Genomic DNA, 15446 nt, shown 5'->3' with positions numbered 1-15446 from the left:
GGCATCGAGTGAACTGACTGCTGCATCACAAAAACGCGCCATCACACGTCCTTGCTCACCAGAAAAAACGACACGGCAATTGTACACCACCCACCGTACTCGTCAGATTTGGCACCTTGCGACTCCGCGTTATTCCCAAAACAGAAACTCAAATTGATAGGCCGTCGCTTCAACACTCTAGAGAGAATTCAAGAAGCATAGCTGGCAGTGATAATCACCCTCAAAGAACAGGACTTCCACAAAACGTTTGACCAGTGGCAGAAGCACTGGGACCAGTGTGTACGTGCAGATGGGATCTACTTCGAGGATGGTGGTGACCATTAGGTTTTCAAGAGATGGCAGCACCAGTCCTGAAAAATTTGGATAGCGCCTCATTGCTTGTAATTTTGTAGAATTCCTTGCCATTTCAGTACACTTCATTTTCATATTACTTTATTGTCCAATCTGAGAAATTTAGAAATTGATATATGTAAAAATATTACAGCTCTCACTGTAATGTCTTTCATCTTTCAAGAGAGGTTGGGGGTAGAGGTGTCATAAGCCACCCCCCACCTTTAGAGTCACGCTGACCTCCATCTGTATCAAGGTGGCCAAAATAAGAGTTAGTAAATTGTCGATTTCCCTCCTACTTTCTACACTCTAGTAAACTCGTCAATAAGTAATAAAACTGGTTGACATTAATGATGGGTGATCTTGAGGTCTAACATTATCTCTCTGAAGCACTATGACACAGATGTTGACAGTCTTTTATCTACAACATTTTTTCCCCAACACTTGAGGCTTTCATGAAACAAATTGGTTACACATGTATCATTCAAAGTATTTTCCATCGCTGGCCACTACTTTCTCCCATCTTTCGGGCAGTGTACGAATCCCGCATTGAAAAAATTGTTCATCTTTTGAAGCGATCCACGAATTGATCCAATTTGTGACTTCTTCATGAGATCGGAAGTGTTAGCCAGGCAATGCGCTATTGATCTAAATAGGTGATAGAGAGAGCAATGTCTGGAGAATATGACAGGTGGGGTAGGACTTCCCATTTAATGTTTCCGAGTACGTTTTGACCTCTTTTGCAGTGTGAGGTCAAAGCATTGTCTGCAAAATCACTTTATCGTGCCTCACTGAATTGCGGCCATTTGTCTTTTAATGCTCTGCTTAAACGCAATAATTGTGTTCAATAACGAGCACCTGTGATTGTTTCACTTGGTTTTAACACCTCATAGTACACGACGCTGAGCTGGTCCCACCAAATGCAGAGTATGATCTTGGAGCTGTGAATATTCGGTTTGGCCATCGACGTGGAAGCATGGCCGGGATATCCCCAGACATTTTGCATTTAGGGTTATCGTAATGAACCCATATTCCATCCCTGGTCACAATGCAATGCAGAAATCCCTCCCACCTTTGCCTCTGAAGCAACTATTCACAAACACACAAATGCCGTTCAACGCCTCTTGGTTTCAGCTTTCATGGTACCCAAGTTCCTTCTCTCTGAATCATGCCCATTGCCTTGAGATGTTTTGAAATGGCTTGCTGTGTCACTCCCACTAACTGTGCCAATTCTTCTCGAGTTTGACACGAGTCTTCACTCAGCAATGTCTCCAATTCTGCATCTTCAAAAACATTCTCTCTTCCATCACTATCTCGGTCTACAACATTAAAATCACTGTTCTTGAAGCGTTGAAACCACTCACGACACGTTCTTTCACTAACAGTGTCCTTACCATACGTACTCGAGAGCATTCAATGAGACTCGGCCACTGTTTTCTTCATATTGAAACAAAACAGTAACACCTCCCGCAAGTGATGATAATTTGGCTCGTAAACTGACATTTTCAATTATTATGCAGACACAAATTGACTTATGTTTGAATGAGGTTATGTTGACCGAGGTCCAAGCTAACTGCCTGACGTCTGCAATCTGTTTCTTTCGACCGCTACTTACCGCTGTCGCCACCTATCAGCAAACGGCGGAAGCAGTTTCCAGAATGAGATTTTCACTCTGCAGCGGAGTGTGCGCTGATATGAAGTTTTGGAAGCAAAGTTGTACACCTTGTAACCACTGGAGCAGTTTTTCTAAAGCACTCACCCTTTGCTTGCACAGTATAAAACAACTGTTCAACACAACTGTCCTTTCCAGTGTGACATTCACAGGCTATCAACTGATGAAAGTTGTATGAATAGTTAAGTCTCTGCTTACACTGCATATATAGAGTATGCACAGATCTAATCACAAAAACTTTCGCATTGCCTGCTGTGTGAGGTGTACATGAAGAAATTCACTTAGACTTTGATATTCATTAAAACATTATGAAGTATTGGCTTCCCTAATGTACACTCCTGGAAATTGAAATAAGAACACCGTGAATTCATTGTCCCAGGAAGGGGAAACTTTATTGACACATTCCTGGGGTCAGATACATCACATGATCACACTGACAGAACCACAGGCACATAGACACAGGCAACAGAGCATGCACAATGTCGGCACTAGTACAGTGTATATCCACCTTTCGCAGCAATGCAGGCTGCTATTCTCCCATGGAGACGATCGTAGAGATGCTGGATGTAGTCCTGTGGAACGGCTTGCCATGCCATTTCCACCTGGCGCCTCAGTTGGACCAGCGTTCGTGCTGGACGTGCAGACCGCGCGAGACGACGCTTCATCCAGTCCCAAACATGCTCAATGGGGGACAGATCCGAAGATCTTGCTGGTCAGGGTAGTTGACTTACACCTTCTAGAGCACGTTGAGTGGCACGGGATACATGCGGACGTGCATTGTCCTGTCGGAACAGCAAGTTCCCTTGCCGGTCTAGGAATGGTAGAACGATGGGTTCGATGACGGTTTGGATGTACCGTGCACTATTCAGTGTCCCCTCGACGATCACCAGTGGTGTACAGCCAGTGTAGGAGATCGCTCCCCACACCATGATGCCGGGTGTTGGCCCTGTGTGCCTCGGTCGTATGCAGTCCTGATTGTGGCGCTCACCTGCACGGCGCCAAACACGCATACGACCATCATTGGCACCAAGGCAGAAGCGACTCTCATCGCTGAAGACGACACGTCTCCATTCGTCCCTCCATTCACGCCTGTCGCGACACCACTGGAGGCGGGCTGCACGATGTTGGGGCGTGAGCGGAAGACGGCCTAACGGTGCGCGGGACCGTAGCCCAGCTTCATGGAGACGGTTGCGAATGGTCCTCGCCGATACCCCAGGAGCAACAGTGTCCCTAATTTGCTGGGAAGTGGCGGTGCGGTCCCCTACGGCACTGCGTAGGATCCTACGGTCTTGGCGTGCATCCGTGCGTCGCTGCGGTCCGGTCCCAGGTCGACGGGCACGTGCACCTTCCGCCAAGCACTGGTGACAACATCGATGTACTGTGGAGACCTCACGCCCCACGTGTTGAGCAATTCGGCGGTACGTCCACCCGGCCTCCCGCATGCCCACTATACGCCCTCGCTCAAAGTCCGTCAACTGCACATACGGTTCACGTCCACGCTGTCGCGGCATGCTACCAGTGTTAAAGACTGCGATGGAGCTCCGTATGCCACGGCAAACTGGCTGACACTGACGGCGGCGGTGCACAAATGCTGCGCAGCTAGCGCCATTCGACGGCCAACACCGAGGTTCCTGGTGTGTCCGCTGTGCCGTGCGTGTGATCATTGCTTGTACAGCCCTCTCGCAGTGTCCGGAGCAAGTATGGTGGGTCTGACACACCAGTGTCAATGTGTTCTTTTTTCCATTTCCAGGAGTGTATTTCCTGGTGTACAGGAGTGATAAGACCTGCATTTCACTGGCACTGCTCAACACAATAGCAAAACCTCAATAACGTTTTCACCTTTGCCATGAAGAGGTACATCAATGCCCAAATTATCACTGTCCATTATTCACACCTTTCTGTGATATTTGTCATTTTTCTTCCTGGACGTAGGCCATTGTTTTTAAAATACATTCGACAGATTTTATTTCACTAGTCACACTCCTTCTCCCACTACATTGTGTCTGCCCCCTTTTTTAACCCTTAACTGCAGTTATGGCATTGACACCTGTGCATCATATTTCACAAGGCAAATTTCTCTTGATGACAACATACCTCTTTAATTTAAGGAGTGACCTACTGATACTGACATACTACATTTGAGAACTTGCTGTAAGCACAATTTGGTACATCACATCCTTTCCACATGAAATATTGCTTGCCAAGCTGCCCATTTCCCTGGAGCTGATGCATACTATTTTTGCTGAGTAGTACTTGTCAATCACAACAATAATTTTTCGAGCCTAGTTATGTGTGGGTATATTACCATACCTAATTTTCAGAAAAAAATGCTAGCATAATCCTTTGTGTTCTAAGCAGGTTCACATCACAAAATCAAGCACAATTTCTGTAATACTGTTAAAAATGTGATATCAGGTAGCTACAATGCTGGACATTAAAACTGGAGCATCATGAAGGGGGCCTGCAACAAACAACTTGGTACTAAGTGCTTAGATACACAAATGATTAGCATATCAGCACTGTCAAACCCAAGCCTCGCCATCCTGGTATATTTTTTCTGTGATTTCCCTAAATCACTTCAGGCAAATGCTGGGTTGGTTCCTTTGAAATGGCACGCCCAACTTCCATCCCTAATCTGATGGGACCGATGACCTCACTGCTTGGTCCCCTCCACCCAACCAACCAAGCACTGGCGCCCATACTAGATAGGAGTAACACAATCTATGTTCTGTATATAAGGAAGGATTGCATCACAATTTTCTCATTCAGAAATCCCATTGAGAGTTGATTTTCTGTGAGATTATGTTAGACCTCATATGGAAAAGGAGAAATGTCTAATGGTACGTTTCAGAATTTGACAATGGCAGGACTGTGGACACCCAAGACTGGTTTACCATTATGTGATATTGCTGAACACATTGGTCATGACCCCAAGATTGTTTTGTGAATATGGAACTTATGGGGTATGGACGGAGTAAATAGCATGGAAGATCTCAATAGCCCCTTGCAACCTGCACCGAAGAAGACATTGTTTGCTTGGGTGCATAGCATTATAGAGCCACATTGCATTACAGCCACAGTGTAACAATGTCTCAAGCATCATGGGCAGTCAGCAAAGCAACACTGTTTTGGCTATCCCTTAATGGCTCTAGAGAGTGGTGCACTTGTTGACAACTCTTAACACAGGAGTGGCACCTCGCAGCTGCACAAGAGGTGCAACTGTGTGTGTGTGTGTGTGTGTGTGTGTGTGTGTGTGTGTGTGTGTGTGTGTGTGTGTGGAGGGTCCAAGGAGAATGAACATTGTTCCAATGCATCCACCATCATGTGCCCTGCACATTGTGTGATGGTATCGGATGCCATTGGATACACAACTCATATCCGGGACAGTAGGTACTACATTTCTGACATGTTAATGGCTAGAGGATGTGCCACACCTTCAAGGTGCCCCAAAATTATCTTTCAGCAAGATAACATAAGACCCATGGTATCCTGACTAACATAGTACAAAGGGTGTTTCACTGGTCCTCTGGCCAGCATTTTTCCACCCATTGAAAACATCTGGTCAACTATTGCCAGGAGTTCGATATACCTCCACTCGTTAGCACCTATAACTGATGAACTCTGACATAGTAGAAGCAACAGGGAATGAGATACACATTATCTTTGATCGTAGTTCAGTTGAACTCAATGCCCACCTAGTTTAGACCCACCAAATTTTACACCCCATATAAATTTAATCATTTATTTTTTCCAGTACACTGTATATGCACAATAACTTACAATTCCTTTCATACAAGTGATATGCATCGCACTTGAGTTGTAGCTATTTAGAAGTCTCACAAACAGTGAACTTGTTTTAAGTTGATATGCTGTCGAGAAATGTACACTTTTTATGGCATGCATACCATAACAGTGATAGACACTACTGCTTTGGAAGTCACTATCCCCTCTTTCATTTTTCTTCTTTATCACTGTAGCTAAATTCTCAGAAGTTATTGTCATACCTTTAGTTCTGTCTGGTTGAATATAACATTTACTTGTATATTTATTAGATGCCATTGTACTGCATGACCATAAGCATGAACAACTCAAAGATTCAGTCCCAGAATCTGAAAATAGTTTCCATCCAGTAACTTATGTAGGACCACTATCATCACCCAACACAGTTGCATTTATACATATGCTTAGTGTCCAAATTAGTCTCTCACTCTTGCAGCCTAGTGTGAACTGTCAAATTTTCTGGCAGACTAGAACTGTGTGCCAGCCTGGGACACGAATCCAGAATCTTGGATAATACGACAGCTACTGGCAGAAGTGAAATTGTATGGACTGTGAGTTGCACTTGGCAAGAGTACTGTCCACAATAAGCAAGGTTCCACGTAAAAATCCCACATTCAAACAGGGCCACTGACTATTTCCAGTTGTTCCTGTCTAGACAGTGGACCCAAACCAGTCACAGAAAATTGGTAACTGTCAAAATTAGTCCAAGGATTTTCCTCAAACTGATAGTCTTGCATATGTTCAAAGCAGCTTTTCAAGTCATTCCTTACTTATCTACTGTAGGCCACTTCAGCTTAATTCATCCTTTTCCAAATATTTTTGTCAGCTTAAGGTGTGTGTGTATATATATATATATATATATATATATATATATATATATATATAGAAAGATGAGGTGACTTACCGAACAAAAACGCTGGCAGGTCGATAGACACACAAACAAACACAAACATACACACAAAATTCAAGCTTTCGCAACAAATTGTTGCCTCATCAGGAAAGAGGGAAGGAGAGGGGAAGACGAAAGGAAGTGGGTTTTTTATATATATATATATATATAAAAAATGGAGGGAAACATTCCACGCGGGAAAAATATATCTAAAAACAAATATGATGTGACTTACCAAACGAAAGCGCTGGCAGGTCGATAGACACACAAACACACACAAAATTCAAGCTTTCGCAACAAACTGTTGCCTCATCAGGAAAGAGGGGAGGAGAGGGAAAGACGAAAGGATGTGGGTTTTAAGGGAAGAGCGCGCATACCTGTCCTTTTTTCCCCCCTAAGGTAAGTCTTTCCGCTCCTGGGATTGGAATGACTCCTTACCCTCTCCCTTAAAACCCACTTCCCTCTTTCCTGACGAGGCAACAGTTTGTTGCGAAAGCTTGAATTTTGTGTGTATGTATGTGTCTGTCTGTCTGTTTCTATCGACCTGCCAGCGCTTTCATATGGGAAGTCACACCATCTTTGTTTTATATATATACATTATTGGGGGAGGGTGGAGATTTTCCTCATAATTAAGGAAGGTTCTTCCATAAAGTCCATTCCAAGATGTTAACTGTAAGGAAGTAGTTACTTCCACAACAAAGAGAAAAATAATTCACATATTTAATTGATGATAAATATGCCTGCAAAAGCAAACTGGCAGTTTGCATCGGAAATCACCTACAACCAGTGTTTGGCTGCACAAATTATACCCACACTTCACGAATATCTTTAATCTTAGCAGTTCGTTTTACTGTTTCTAAAGGAACAATTGAATACCGACATTTACACTGTCCTTTTTCCATTTCTTTGACACTTGTCACAAAGTGGGTGAAAATTAACACAACACTTTTTGATGGCAATTCTGTGCAGAAGATAGTAACTGAATACACCGATCATTATGTGGAAATGGGCACGTCACTACCTCACAGATTAATGCACTAACAACTAATTATTTTATGATAAGTGCAAATTATAAGTTGTAAGCAGGTTGCTATTAAATTCACATTCAGGGACAATGTATATCATGCATACATCACACAAGTAGTATCTAGAGAGAGTGAGAGTGAGAGAGAGAGAGAGAGAGAGAGAGAGAGAGAGAGAGAGAGAGAGAGTGTGTGTGTGTGTGTGTGTGTGTGTGTGTGTGTGTGTGTGTGTGTGTGTGTGTGTGTGGGGGGGGGGGGGGGGGGGGGGCGCTGGCTTGACAGCTACAAATATTTATCTATGAATGCCCTTTCTTCACTCATTTGTATTTGATTCAAGTTTCTGAACAGTGACGCAAAGAATGAGTAAGTCATGGGGATTCTTCCAGTTGATCATGGTAATGCCCCTCAGTTTAGTCACTGCATAAGCAAAAATATTTGCACGGCACTGCTGCCCAACTCTCATGGCAGGCACTAAGCTCTAGGAAAATATAAGACATCAGTTCATTACTTACGCTCACATTGCACAGATGCTACAGTCAAGTTCATAGCAAGCCAAGTATAACAATGCTGTTGTTTGAACCTTCATTTCTACTTTGATAATAGGCACTGTAATACACATTCACCAATGCCCACTACTACTGTGTTGTCCATGTAAATTCCTGTTAAGCTACTAAACGTTGTACCATAATTTTTATTTGTAATATTGTTGCATTTAGTTCAGGACCCAAAGAAGTTCTGAAAAAATTTCAGTGTATTTAAATCAGGGCACTTATCTTCTGCTGCTTTGGAATGACAAAATTTGTGGCAGTATTGTTTTGGTTGTACTATCAAGAAACTTTAATGTTTTATTTTCATATAAAACAATACTTGTCCAGTCATTATATGGTGTGGTAAGATAGAAGTTTTTTTTTTTCCCCCCCAACACAAACATGGCATGTTTGCCTACAATTTATAAATTGTTATGTACTTCATTGCTGGATATCTGGGCTGCAGCTCCATGTAGTAGGTATATAAAGTGAAAACAAAACTAAAAATCTTTGACAACAATTACATTGCTTTCACTGACAAACTTTTTCCTTGTCTTTCACTGCTGTAGCAACTAGCACCTGCAGCAGAACTGCGCACCTCACACCGTGGGGCCATCAGCAGCAACAGCAAAGCCATGTGCCTAGCCCGGCAGTGAAACATACACCACTAAGTGCGCTACATTCAGTGTTAAATATATACATAGCAACCTGCACAGCTTAAAGCAGGCATGCTATTTGTCCAAATAAAGAATGTAGGTTTGTTTCCTCAGCCATGACCTGCATATAAATCATTTTTAACAAATTTTAAATTTAGCATAAGGAAGTCCATAGTGTATCAACGATTCTTATTGAGCCTCTTGATATACAGGCAATTATCACATCAAGTTTATTTAGGAATGAGTCCAACACCTGAACTCATTAAAATTACTACTTAATTTGGCACTACCCTGCCATTACGTCTTGTGCAATAATCCCACATAATGGAAATTCATTTAGGAGACATTTGATATATTTTCCGTATGTTACAAAATTTTAACCTGCATAGTAAAACTGAATGGTTACGATTAGGATCTGTACTACTGAATCAAATGGCAAAAATAAGCCCACAATTAAAATAAATCCTGAAGAATGAAAGCCAACTAGAAGTAAATTTTGATTTGGGCATGTGCTTGGCACATATTCACACCCAGAATTTGAAGAAAGGATGCTCAGGTACCCAATCATCCTAAGGGCAAATTATTTCAAAACTTGTTTCAGTTTTTCAATAATGCAAAAGCTAGACATTGTTACTAATTCTATAAATATGCATTTTCTCAATCTTCTTAGAATGAGCCAAAAATTAAATTACAGAATTATTGTAGATCTCAGCTGTAAATATTAAGGGACTAAGTATTACTGCACATCGAGCATTGTATGCTATGCACTAGATTGGCATGAGTTGACAGTTCCATGATAAACCAAGTGACTTTAAGCCTACCTCTCATTTCAGATTCTCACTAACAGCAACTGTCAGGATGTGTGCACATATATACAGTGGTAAATGCCAGAAACATGGCTGGCAGTAGCAGCAGAGTGTGCAGTGTTAAGCCCATAAGAGTACTTTCCAGATACGTTTACACGAATCTTAATTATGTGGACAAACAAATCTTGTTTTTTAACAAATGCACTTTAAAAGTCATTGTTAATTTGGTAATTGATATTTAAGCTATGTTTTGTTCCTTACCAGGGATTACTTGAATTTATGTGACAAGGTGAAGTTACCCATGTTAAGAGTGACACCTTTACATTTTATTTATGCTGTAGTGTGTGGTTCCACCTAAAAATCTTTACACTAACAATTAAGTTTTTTTAATCAAATTGCTAAATTTTTTTACAGAAAATCTTAGAAACAAAAACAAATTCAGACCATCATCAAAACTTACTTTTTTATTTTGAGAGGTTTCACAGTAATGTTTCACTAATTCGCCACGCAAATAGGCAGTGAGACATCTGTGATAACCCATGTTACATGCACCCAGTTTGCAAGTAAACAATGGTTAAGTACCCATCAACAAATTTTTGGTAGAATTCATTTCAGAAATTGTTACAGTACACATTTCTGGAGCACGACTTGCTTGAATATTAAAAAAACCACAATTTTGCATGTAACACCAGATTGCATCGAAACGTAACCATGCTGTTTAAAAAACCTAATATTCATTCAATTACAGCAAGAGTATCGGTGCTATCTAATGTTTCACTGTTGACCACCATTGGTATTTCCTATTTCCATGTGTAAATGTGTTATGACCCGTACTTTAAAGAAGAGCACTTAGCACTTTTTTTTAAAAAGTGGGTTCCTTTCATGTGAAAATTTGCTTTAAAAAATGTGGGGGTTAAAACTGATTACCCAGGCCAGGAACCGATTAAAACTGTTATTCAGATTGTTTAGTTTTACTGTCTACTTCAAACTGAGCATGTTTATGGATGTGGCACTTTCAGGAAATACAATCAATGAATACACAGAAATATACTTCAATACAATTCATTCAGTTCTGAAAATGATACATTTACCAAAACTTGGAATGATCTGGCATACAAAAGTATAAATACAATTCAAATGACATTTTAAGCACTCAGTACTCCTCAGCACCTTCACCTTCTCCTTCAACTGAATCCATTCCCACCTCCTCATAATCTTTTTCAAGGGCAGCCAAATCTTCTCTGGCCTCCGAGAACTCCCCTTCCTCCATACCCTCACCAACATACCAATGGACAAATGCACGTTTGGCATACATGAGATCGAACTTGTGATCAAGTCGGGCCCAAGCTTCAGCAATAGCAGTTGTGTTCGATAACATGCACACAGCTCTCTGAACCTTTGCTAAATCGCCTCCAGGAACAACAGTAGGAGGCTGGTAATTTATTCCGACCTGTAAACAGAGGAAGAAACCTGTTTTAATGCTAGCTTGTGAAGAAAGATCTATTTGCATACAAAATAATTTGTCAAATATGCAATCTAAAAACATTTCAGAGTCCCTATTTCCCAGTGGGCATGTCTGCAATATACCAGAAGATATATTTGTTTTTGCAATATTTAACTGAATTATTATAAAAAGCTAGAGATTAGCTTTGTGGCATATCAGTGCTATTATATTTAACTCACCTTGAAACCTGTGGGACACCAATCAACAAACTGAATTGTTCGCTTCGTCTTAATGGTAGCAATGGCAGCATTGACATCCTTAGGAACGACATCACCTCTGTAAAGCATGCAGCAAGCCATGTACTTTCCATGCCTTGGATCACATTTTACCATCTGATTGGCTGGCTCAAAGCAAGCATTTGTAATCTCTGCAACTGATAGTTGTTCATGGTATGCCTTTTCTGCCGATATGACAGGAGCATACGTGACAAGTGGAAAATGGATACGGGGGTAGGGCACAAGGTTAGTTTGGAACTCAGTCAGGTCAACATTGAGTGCACCATCAAAACGCAGAGATGCTGTGATTGAGGACACAATCTGACCAATTAATCTGTTAAGGTTTGTGTATGTAGGGCGTTCAATGTCCAGGTTTCGGCGACAGATGTCATAGATGGCCTCATTGTCAACCATGAAAGCACAATCTGAATGTTCGAGGGTAGTGTGAGTTGTAAGGATGGAATTATATGGTTCTACAACAGCAGTAGAAACTTGGGGTGCTGGGTAAATTGCAAATTCCAGTTTGCTCTTCTTGCCATAGTCTACCGATAATCGTTCCATAAGCAATGATGTGAAGCCAGATCCAGTGCCACCACCAAAAGAGTGGAAAATAAGGAACCCTTGTAACCCTGTACACTGATCCGCTAACTTCCTGATGCGATCCAACACCAAGTCCACAATCTCTTTTCCAATTGTATAGTGGCCACGTGCATAATTGTTTGCAGCATCCTCCTTGCCAGTGATGAGCTGCTCGGGGTGAAACAGCTGCCGATAGGTGCCAGTGCGTACTTCATCTGCAACAAGATAATTACCATTGAAAAGTTTAAAAATGGTATTTAAGCATAATTTAACAAAAGAAACTCATTGCAGTAAATATAAAATTTCAGCATCCATTATTTTCCCAGCTAAGTGCAAATGTTATGTTTATTACGACTAATACAATGGAACAACTGCCAAAGAGCTGGATAATTTAAGCTCTAGGGTTCCTAAATATTTGTCCGAGGCAGTTCAGATGCCCCAAAAATGATTTAGCTTGCTCCATACAGGGTTAGTCAGGCAGAATGAAACATTCAAGGGTTATAGTTTCTGAGGTTCTGAACATATCACTACATGGACACATTCCAAATGGCTTCAGAGAAAACAAAATGCACATTGTTATTTTTGGTATAATTCAGTACATTCTCATTGATTACAATGCACCACAACAGTTTAGAGCAACTCTGGACAAACGGTTGGAGACAGGACACTTTGGTTTATCAAACTGGGAAGCTACCTCAAACTGACCTACAAAACTAAGCTATAGCTTATGCATGTCACCCAACAGTTGCACTATTTTTCCACTCTCTCCAAGCAAACTATCAGCTCTAGATAAAAAATAGCATCTTCAGTAGGTAATGTAAGTAGTTAATTTTATACTGTTCTAGAGGCCACATTTTTAAAGTTATTCAAGAAAAAGGTACCAATCTCAAACCATTCAGAATATGGCATATGTCCTTATGAAGGTTTTTTGTTATTGTTCTTAATCACCAACATTATGTTCCAAAGCATGTACCTTTTTCCATGACCAAGTCCATATGTAGCTCTTGTCACATGCAAATGCTACCGTTTCAGTGTAGTATGATCATTTTAATGAACATTTATCATGTATGTATTAATGTTAAGCGTTCTTACCCAGATTTTCCACATTGACTTCAGTAAAATCATAAGAAATAAGCTTTATCAAGACTTCCTACAATTCAGTGACTATCTCTATCCCCCCTCCCCCCCATTTTTTTTGGCTGCATTACAAGTGTGAACGTTCAGTAGCTTCTTCACGAAACTACACTGCACATACTCCACTAACATGCCTCCAATATTGTGCCATTTTAATACTCAACTTTAAGTTATTATATACCACACAAGATATATTTTTGTACTAAGTAAATTCATTGGCCATAGCATTAGACATAAAATTTGTGAAGGATCACATTAGCTTACATTAATAATGGTCACATATTATGCTACCAGAAAGGGCACTTGCTGTCAGTCATAGTAACCAGACATTTATATAGATCCTACTTACATATATTACCTGCAGTAAGTTTGCTGCAGTACGAAGGGTTAAACAGTTAACTATCGTGATGATTGCTTCCCCAAAACTCTCCTTACAACAATTTTAAGAGACCGGAGGTATGCCAGACAATAAAAAATGCATTAAGATATTTTTTCTGGGTGTTTCAGTACTGTCCCTTAACAGCAGAAACGACACACCAACCCCCCCCCCCCCCCAGTCAAAAAAACCTGGTGTATCCGTACATTTTTCGTCCATTGCGACCCCTCTTTCAAAGACGCAGACATCAAAACGAAAAATATGCAGCAGCGGTTATTGTCCGTACAACATTAAATATAACTGAGTACTTTTCAGATACAACGTTATCGAGTCCTATTCTTAACAAACTAAGAAACTATGTCTCTCAGCTGCAAAATATATCGTGATCAATGTAGTAGAAAAAGTACTACATACAACCTTTATGTTAACAACGGTGAAGACTACGGCAGGTACAGCAAATCTAGCAGCAATATTTTCTATCAGCCGTTTAGAATTTACATTCTTACAACAGCGATCACATTTCACGTGTTTTAGGTAGCACCATAATACATGCCCTTTCTACGACTACGTTTTACCTTGAACACAGTTATTATGAAACACATATTCGATACCCTGCCGCCGCCGCCGCCTCCCCCCCCCCCCCCTCTACCATTTAAATTGAGTGTAGACCGAGGTCTTGGTTAAGATGAAAGGTGATCGTGTGGTTTAAGCTGGCGAAGCCAACGAATGTGAATGCCGAATAAACATTCACAGATTGCCCTGGCCTAATGCTTATGTCAACGTTTTACTTTTCATCAAAACTGCACAAGGATCTGAAAACATTACACAGAAAAGTCTCCGATGATCATGTGGAGGCTTACTGCGGACACGCGTGTGCCATACATTAACTATGGAAAATGCACGGAAAGCCACTACGTACGGCATCAATGCATATACTAATCTTGCGCGTCTTTACAGACGTATTCATAGCAAATGGGCTAATGCACGCAGTGTACTATTTGCATATTTACGAAGTCATAAATTAGCTTGCTAGCATTCATGGAACGCGCATTGCACATCGCCGATTTGAAGAGCTGCATCAAACTAGTCTCAGGACTGAAGACCACAACAACAACAAACTTTAACATGCGTACTTACCCACAACGGTGGGTTCCAGGTCTACGAAAACTGCCCTAGGTACATGTTTTCCTGCGCCCGTTTCGCTAAAGAATGTGTTGAAACTATCGTCTCCTCCGCCAATTGTTTTGTCTGAGGGCATCTGCCCATCAGGCTGAATTCCATGTTCCAGGCAGTACAATTCCCAGCATGCGTTCCCGATCTGTACGCCGGCTTGGCCAACATGAATGGAGATGCATTCACGCTGTCAAAAAAACACAGAAATTAGTAAACAACTTTTTTAACGTTTTACCTAACGCTAATAATTGACTCTGAGTACTTACCATGGTAAATATTCAACACACTAGTCACACACAAAAAACCGTTATAACAACCCAGTCGTTCAGGAGCAGCAACCACGACGCTTTTCCCAAACGGACAGTGAAGCTAGCTGTAACGCACCAGTACTTATACCCTCTATGACGTCAGCCAGGCAGGCACCCTGATTGGTTGCTGGAAGTAGCCTGACGTCATGGGCAGTACGACTACCGTATCTTCGCTCCGCATTGGTCCTTTCAAATAGAGATACACATTCAAGTGAATCATTAATTTTATTCATTAGTTTTGTGTCTTTATTTTTGCATTGTGCTCCAATTTCTCATATTTTTAAAATAAGAGATCGTAATATCACGTCGTGACTATAAGACCGCCTTTCGCTGGCACCAGACGGCTAAAAAAGTAATCAATATCCACAAAAAATTAAGCCTGTAATTTGTATTGTCCTTATAATGAAGTATTTCTTTTCCATTACGCGCTTATAACTAACGTCACCGTGTTGATTTATTTTCCATAGCACGTGTG

General features: G+C 41.2%; 1 protein-coding gene across 1 annotated transcript; it reads right to left on the bottom strand.

Annotated features, from left to right (window-relative positions):
• Positions 1–10728: 10728 nt before the first annotated feature.
• LOC124794784 (tubulin alpha-1 chain) lies at positions 10729–15102 on the bottom strand. Its single transcript, XM_047258426.1, has 4 exons — positions 14930–15102; positions 14628–14850; positions 11366–12195; positions 10729–11132 (listed from the first exon to the last, which is right to left on the bottom strand). The coding sequence occupies exons 1-4, from the start codon at positions 14930–14932 to the stop codon at positions 10836–10838; spliced, it is 1353 nt and encodes a 450-aa protein (XP_047114382.1). The 5' UTR covers positions 14933–15102; the 3' UTR covers positions 10729–10835.
• Positions 15103–15446: the final 344 nt, after the last annotated feature.

This window comes from Schistocerca piceifrons, chromosome 4, assembly GCF_021461385.2.
Source record: "Schistocerca piceifrons isolate TAMUIC-IGC-003096 chromosome 4, iqSchPice1.1, whole genome shotgun sequence".
Lineage (NCBI taxonomy): Eukaryota > Metazoa > Arthropoda > Insecta > Orthoptera > Acrididae > Schistocerca > Schistocerca piceifrons.
Note: the sequence above shows the minus strand (reverse complement) of the source record. Positions and strands in the feature narration are given on the sequence as shown.

What these genes read in the sequence shown, in the direction of transcription:
- LOC124794784 (XM_047258426.1), bottom strand. An exon ending in CCTGGAACCCACCGTTGTGG is followed by an intron (nt 12,196 to 14,627) that starts GTAAGTACGCAT and finishes ATCTTGTTGCAG; the next exon opens with ATGAAGTACGCACTGGCACC. An exon ending in GGTGTCCCACAGGTTTCAAG is followed by an intron (nt 11,133 to 11,365) that starts GTGAGTTAAATA and finishes CTCTGTTTACAG; the next exon opens with GTCGGAATAAATTACCAGCC.